Raw genomic sequence first — 7,500 nt, 5'->3', positions numbered from 1 at the left:
TCTTCTCAGGTCGTATATATCACTGCAACGCTGCCATACATAGTTTTGGCTATTTTACTCATCCGTGGAGTTATGCTACCTGGAGCTGCAAAAGGTGTTCGTTATTTCATTACACCGAACACCAGTAGACTAGGAGACCTCCAGGTGTGTATTTCTCTCTTTTTAATAAATACTAAAACTAAGCTTCAAAAGAGGGACGTTTGTTAATTCTGTATCACTTTTAATATCTGGACACTTCAGTCTTGAGTTACTGATGGCTTCACAAATTATCGTGGAGGCGCAATGGCCCAGTGGTTAGGGCAGCAGACTCGCGGTCGGAGGATCGCGGTTTCGATTCCCAGACCGGGCGTTGTGTGTGTTTATTGAGCGAAAACACCTAACAGCTCCACGAGGCTCCGGCAGGGGGTGGTGGTGACTCCTGTTGTACTCTTTCGCCACAACTTTCTCTCATTCTCTCTTCCTCTTTCTTGAGTAACGCTGCGATGGACTGGCGTCCCGTCCAGCTGGGGAGAACACATACGCCTCAGAAACCGGGAAACCGGGCTCATGAGCCTGGATAAGTTTGAAAAGGGTGACGTTTTTCACTAATTATCACGTTTATTCTTTGTTCAATGACGATACTAAGCGTTCCCACGTTTCTTCAGTCTTCTTTTTGAAATTTAAATTATTAAATATATTCTGAAATAAAAGACAGGTTTTGATAGTATCCCTCTTCATGCAATCAACTCCCAACGTTTAAAATTTTCATTTTTTTCTTTTCAGGTGTGGATTGACGCTGCAGTTCAAATTTATTTTTCGGTTGGAGCTGGTTTTGGAGTGCATATTGCTTATGCCAGCTATAATAAGTTCAAACACAACTGCTACAGGTAAGGCCGAAAATAATAAGATAAACTAAAATAAATGCATAAATAAATTAAATAAAATAAAATAAACATCAGTTTACTGCAAGCTTCGTTATATAACAATTTTGCAACAAATCGATTGAAATAGATTTTAAGTTCAAACTATTTGTTCATAAAGTATATTATGTTGTAATTGTCTATTGTTTTGCAATACGCATTCATACGTACATACATAAATGCATACATACATGCATAAATAATGCATACATACATGCATAAATACACACGTGCATGCATGCCTACACGCATACATACATCCATTGACTGTTTTGGTACAGCATTGATTATTTGCTTTTTAAGGCTACAGCCAGCCATTCTGTTGAGACTCACAGCACTATCAACAATCATGAATTAGTTAATCAATTTAATCAATCAATCAGTGTTGTTATCGTGCAATGCCTATGCAAGAAGATTTTTTTTAAGTGAGGAAAGGCTGTGCACTGAGTCAATCCCACTCAACAGCAGCCATAATCCAAAAAGAAGAAAAAGTCAACATCATCGGTAACCACTGAGCCGCAGGTTTTACGTCGGAGTTATCCCAGTTACCTGAGTTGCCTTCTCCTTGAAGGATGCCCTAACAAAGGCTAAGGGTCCTTCACTCCCAATGGTTTAACCGTGCGACGTTCGAACATGCATACGTACGTACATACACACATATACACGCACACACACATACATACATACATACATACATACATACATACATACATACATACATACATAAAGGGATGTTTTCGCTTAAACAAAACAGTTTTGTCTCTCGCTTGGATTCTGAAAAGAAAAAGCCTGGATAAATTTCAAAGTAGCAATGATTCGGAAATGACAAAATGTGTCAGTGGCAGAAATTGGTGGAGAATAGAAACAGAAAAAACATATATAGCAAACTTACAAGAAATCTTTGGATACTTTACTCGGGTTGTATTTATATAGTAGTTTAACAATCGACAAAGAGAGAGACGGGAGAGAGAGAGAGAGAGAGAGAGAAATTCTTAGTTGCTGCATGCAGAGTAACTGTTTCCAGATAGTTCTACCTTGCAAATGCATTCTGATATTAGCTGATATTTTAGATTTAACTAAGGCGACTAGCTGGCAGCATCGTTGCGGCACCCGGGAAAATACTTAGCGCCATTTCTCTCGACTTTACGAGCTGTGTTCAAACGCCGCTGGGGTCTACTTTATCTTTCATCCTTTCGGGGTCGACAAAATATGTAGTTGATATAATTTTGCATGCTGCTGACGGAAATCGCATTCGTTTTTTTTCTCTAGAAAATAATATTAGAGTTATAAATATTTAAAATTATATAATTTAAACCAATCCAAAGCGTCCGTTGTTGAAATTACCGTTTATGCTGATCAGCACACATGAAATAACAGCCTATGGTAGCTATGTGGTAAGAAGCTTGCTTCCCAACCACATGGTTCCGTTTCAGTCCCTTTGTGTGATACCTTGAGCAATTGTCTTCTACTATAGCTTCAGGTCGACCAAAGCCTTGTAAATGGATTTGGTAGACGGAAACTTGAAGAAGCCTGACGTATGTGTGTGGATGTGGATGGGTCTATGCATGTATGTATACATCTGTGTGTCTTTGTGTCTGTGTTTGTCCTCCCATCACCGCTTGTTGACTGGTGTTGGTGTGTTTACGTCCTCGTAACTTGGCGTTTCAGCAAAAGAGACCGATAGAATAAATACTAGGCTTAAAAAATAAGTCCTTGGATCGATTTCTTCGACTAAAATCCTCCAGGTGGTGCTTCAGCATGGCTGCAGTCAAATAACTGAAACAAGTAAAAGAATAAACTACATTGTAACATTTAAAACCGAATGAAACAAAACATTGTGTAACAGCACCGTTTATTTTCCCGCTTGACGCAAGTCCAGATACTTTCTGCTTATTGAGCATTTATAAATAGCATTTAAGTTGAAGTCGATTTCGGCGGATGTAACTTTTTATCGAAATCACGACCCTCGAAACACTTACTGCGCTCCACAGATCGATATTAAATGTATTTTTTTTTTATCTTCGTATGATAGAATTATAAACAAAGTTCCGTGGCAGAGAAAGAATTGGTTAACATCTTTTTACTTTTAACCAATTTTTTCCTCCTCCACCAAACTTTTGTTCATAATTTTATGACAGGAAAAAAAGAACGTACTTTTAATATAGGTCTATGGTGTCTAATAAGTGTTTTAAGGGTTGTGAGTTTGATAACAGAATTCATCTTTAGGGACTGATTTTGATTTCAATTTAAATGTTACTAACACTCAACAAGCGAGAAAATAAACGGTGCTGTGGCAAGCTTCATCTTTCTTGCTTTTTAGATTTAGACGTTATGGTGTAGTTTGAAGAAGATTTCAGATAGAGAGAACATGTAAAGGTTTCGTGTCTGTTGAATGCCATTGCATTGTAGATCAGCATAAACGATAATACCAATGTCCTTGATGTGTGAAGAGATATTGCCAAAGAGCTGTTGGAGGTTCGAGAAGTTTGGAGAGGAGTAGAGGAATTTGCTTAGCATATTTTGAAGAGTGAGAGATGACGACATTGAGATAGAATAATTGGTAGCCTTTGTTACTGACATTCAAAGGATACCTATAAATGGTGGAAGAGTGGAGCTTAGATATGAACAGAGAAAATATCACATTCTAAAATGAAGTTTAAATAAAGATTGTTTCCGTGGCAGCAGGTTTCTGCGTATGTATAAGTTGGGAAAGGAATTTTTCAGGAGTGAGGGTTGCGTATAAGAGCTGGTGTGTCGAGTATTCGCTGGATCGAAGTCGACGGACATAAGAGAAGAAACAAGGGCATAAATTATCCTGCAATTTTATTTGTAGTTTTTAGCATTCTAGCCCTCTGATGACGATAATCTCTCGGAAGTGAAATCCAAATGCTTATAAAGAACGAACACCAGTAAATGGATTGTGGGGGGAGGGGGTAAATCACATGATGTGATCTACATGTACAAAAATAAGCAGGAGACACTCTACAACAAATAGAACAAAACTAAATTAGCTCTATCAAACAACATGAGTATACACAAACAAACACACTTACACGCTCTTACACATACACAATGCCATTGTTTGCACAGATTTGTCGTTCACGGATGTGTCGTTCACGGATGTGTCGTTCAGGGAGGTATGTTCCGCCGTGATTCGGTTTCATTTCAGAAGGTTGTCGCTACCCGGTAGTAACTAACCAAAACTTTCCATGATGTGACTCACACCATATGAGTTTCTTATTTCTTATTTCTTTACTGCCCGCAAGGGACTACACACAGAGGGGACAAACAAAGAGATTAAGTCGATTATATCGACCCCAGTGCGTAACTGGTACTTATTTAATCGACCCCAAAAGGATGAAAGGCAAAGTCGACCTCGGCGGAATTTGAACTCAGAACGTAGCGGCAGACGAAATACCTATTTCTTTACTACCCACAAGGGCTAAACACAGAGAGGACAAACAAGGACAGACAAACGGAATAAGTCGATTATATCGACCCCAGTGCATAACTGGTACTTAATTTATCGACCCCAAAACGATGAAAGGCAAAGTCGACCTCGGCGGAATTTGAACTCAGAACGTAACAGCAGACGAAATACGGCTATGCATTTCGCCCGGCGTGCTAACGTTTCTGTCAGCTCGCCGCCTATGAGTTTCTGGTTACATCTGAGGTATCGTTAGGGTTGACCGACCGGCGGCCTCTCAGTACCTAGGACTCTTTGGAAGATATCATCATGGCCGAGATCCCAGCATGAAGTCGCTTCAAGGTTGATCCTGGAAATGCTGTGTTTTGTAGAATGACACATTTCTTTTATGTATCTTGTTTAACGTGTGTGAGTTTTTTTTTTAAATGGGTGTATAATAGTTGTTTTCATGAATGCTTTCTGCTTTTTCTTATTTCTTGTATTTTGTTGGCGCACCCTGTACAGATATAACGCCTCAATCTAGTCAATTGGCAGGGTTAATGTCACTAAGTTCATTAACAAGACCAGGTACGCGATGTGCTTGATAAATCAAGGTCATTAGATTTGCATCAGGTAGCAAATCTGTTTTCTTTAAATATTTATCTCCGCCTTGGTTTCTAAGCTTTTGCTTCCATCTCTTCCTTTGCAGAGCTTTACGATATCTTACTTAAAATGAATAAACTTCGACTCTCTCTCTCTCTCTCGGTTGTATATTTTTATTTTACTACACTTAGATGACTACTGTACCATACAAAACAAATTGCCATACACCCAATTCCACTGTTTCTAAAATAGAACGAAAACGCATTTGTTGTTTGGATTTATGTTTGTCTTTTATTTGTGAATTAGAAAACTAGCTAATACCTACTAAAATAACTTTGTACTAGTGGCTATTGCATTGGGTTGTCCGGAAAGTTCGTGCCGATTTATAGCAGCTTACCTTTCGACTTATTTTAGAACATGGTTGAGTCCATAAAAGAGGATTTGACTACACTTCCTTTTTGAGCACAGTTTAAGCTATCTTTTCGTGGAGGAAGGTTTATGTTCCTATAACCTGTGTTAATTATGTAACCCTTTAAAATGGAAGATAAGAAAGTTCTTTTTCGGCACTTGATGCTTTGGGAACCAGACAAAAATTGCTGCAGCTCGGCTGGGATGTGTTACCCCACCCTCCATATTCACCAGATATTGCTCCTTCGGATTTCCACTCATTCAGGTCTTTGCAGAATAGTCTTAAAGGTAAAAATTTCAATTCCTTGGACGACGTAAAAAGATACCATGATGAATTCTTTGTCGTGAAACCACCTCAATTCTGGTAAGTTTCAAGTTAAAGGAAATATGGAGACACATTGTGCAACAAAATGGTTCATATTTGGTTGACCATTTTCTTTCCTTTAAAAATCGGCGCGAACTTTCCGGACAACCCAATATGTTTTTAACCATAAAAAATGATGTTTAAAGTTTATTAAATTCCCTGCAGCTCTAAAATCTCGCATACTTTTGCAGGGACTGTTTGATAACTGCTGTCATCAATAGTTTTACCAGTATATTCTCTGGTTTTGTAATCTTCTCCTACCTCGGCTATATGGCGTATAAAACCAACAAGAATATATCAGAGGTTGCTACTGAAGGTGAGTTCAAACTCCGTTGAAATTTGAGACAATCTCTAAAATTAAAATACCTGAGAGCAACAATTTTGAAGTGGTAACAATCACTAGAATTATAAAAATATAAATCTAATATGTAAAAAGAGCAATGTGTTGTATTCCATCTCTCCATATATTAAACAGAAACATGAGTATTGTTTTCTGTTAAAGATCTTAGATTACGCTTTTTCTACTCAACAGCTAATTGCATAACGAGAATACCCCTGTTCATTACTTGGATTAAAAACAAGATGAATGTTATAATTTTCTTAAATACATCTTGACTTTTCAAGAAAGGGAAGAAGCTTTATAATATACCATTTACCTCCTTTATTCAACTGTAAATTGCCTGTGACTAATTTGGTAAATAATGAAAACTGGATTTTAAAAGCCGAAATCGAAACGCCCTATTCATATCAATGAGCAATTTTGTGAGTGTGTGTGTGTGTTATTTAGTGACGGAGATGCCAACCGAACCACACCTCATCGTTCAGGGCATTCGTTAAGCTGAATATCACCATTAATTTTAACTTATTATCTTTGATATTCTTTTAAATATTCGTTAAATATTTCGGCTGTTCTATATCTTTTTTCTTTTAAGGTCCTGGTTTAGTGTTCATAGTTTACCCAGAGGCAATTTCTACCTTGCCTGGTTCGACAGCATGGTCGATTCTGTTTTTTCTTATGTTGCTAACTCTAGGTTTGGACAGTGCGGTAAGTACAATGTTTTCTAGCATTAAAATTGAAATAAGCGGAGATTTCTTTTGAGTTGGTGCATATATATATATATATATATATATATATATACATACATACATACATACATACATACATACATACATACATACATACATACATACATACATACATATATATATACATATATATATATATATATCAATAATACAGTGATTGTTTCTTATCAGGAACAAAATGTTTAATAAGACTGCTATAGAAGTGCTCAATTAAATGAGACAAATATATTAAACTATGGTTGCAGAACAAACTAATACAAGGTCATCCAGGTAACATTTCATATCTCGAACATTTAATCACATAATGCTTTTTCTTTCACATAGAGTATACAGTATAAAATCACGGAAGATGAAACACATCTTGTGTTTCATTTTCCGTGATTTTATATGTGAAAGAAAAAGCATTATGTGATTAAATGTTCGAGATATGAAATGTTACCTGGATGACCTTGTATTTGTTTGTTCTGGCAACCATAGTTTAATACACACATATATATATATATATATATATATATATATTATATATATATATATACTTTGATACTTTGATACTTTGATAGGTTTCGGCCATTATTGGCCCAGGCCATGTCTAACTTTTAATAGCACCACCTTGGTGAAGTCTTTCAAGTCAGAATTTGGGCACTATGGCCCACTCAAGTAGAGAGTTATTGTTTACAGAGACATATCCGGGGTAGGGGGTTTATCCGGGATTTCTTGAAGGAATCTGTCCAAAG

The 7,500-nt window shown here is 37.1% G+C and overlaps 1 protein-coding gene across 1 annotated transcript in view; it reads left to right on the top strand.

Annotated features, from left to right (window-relative positions):
* LOC115216690 (sodium-dependent noradrenaline transporter) overlaps positions 1 to 7,500 on the top strand; it is a 206,969-nt gene that overhangs the window by 175,606 nt on the left and 23,863 nt on the right. Inside the window, exons 6-9 of the mRNA XM_036506950.1 lie at positions 10 to 144; positions 763 to 866; positions 5,872 to 5,996; positions 6,613 to 6,725. Coding sequence (XP_036362843.1) covers positions 10 to 144; positions 763 to 866; positions 5,872 to 5,996; positions 6,613 to 6,725 — 477 coding nt within the window. The remainder of the gene's footprint in view (positions 1 to 9; positions 145 to 762; positions 867 to 5,871; positions 5,997 to 6,612; positions 6,726 to 7,500) is intronic.

The sequence above is a fragment of the Octopus sinensis genome, linkage group LG10 (genome assembly GCF_006345805.1).
Source record: "Octopus sinensis linkage group LG10, ASM634580v1, whole genome shotgun sequence".
In the NCBI taxonomy this organism is placed as follows: domain Eukaryota; kingdom Metazoa; phylum Mollusca; class Cephalopoda; order Octopoda; family Octopodidae; genus Octopus; species Octopus sinensis.
This window is presented reverse-complemented; position numbering and strand designations above follow the sequence as displayed.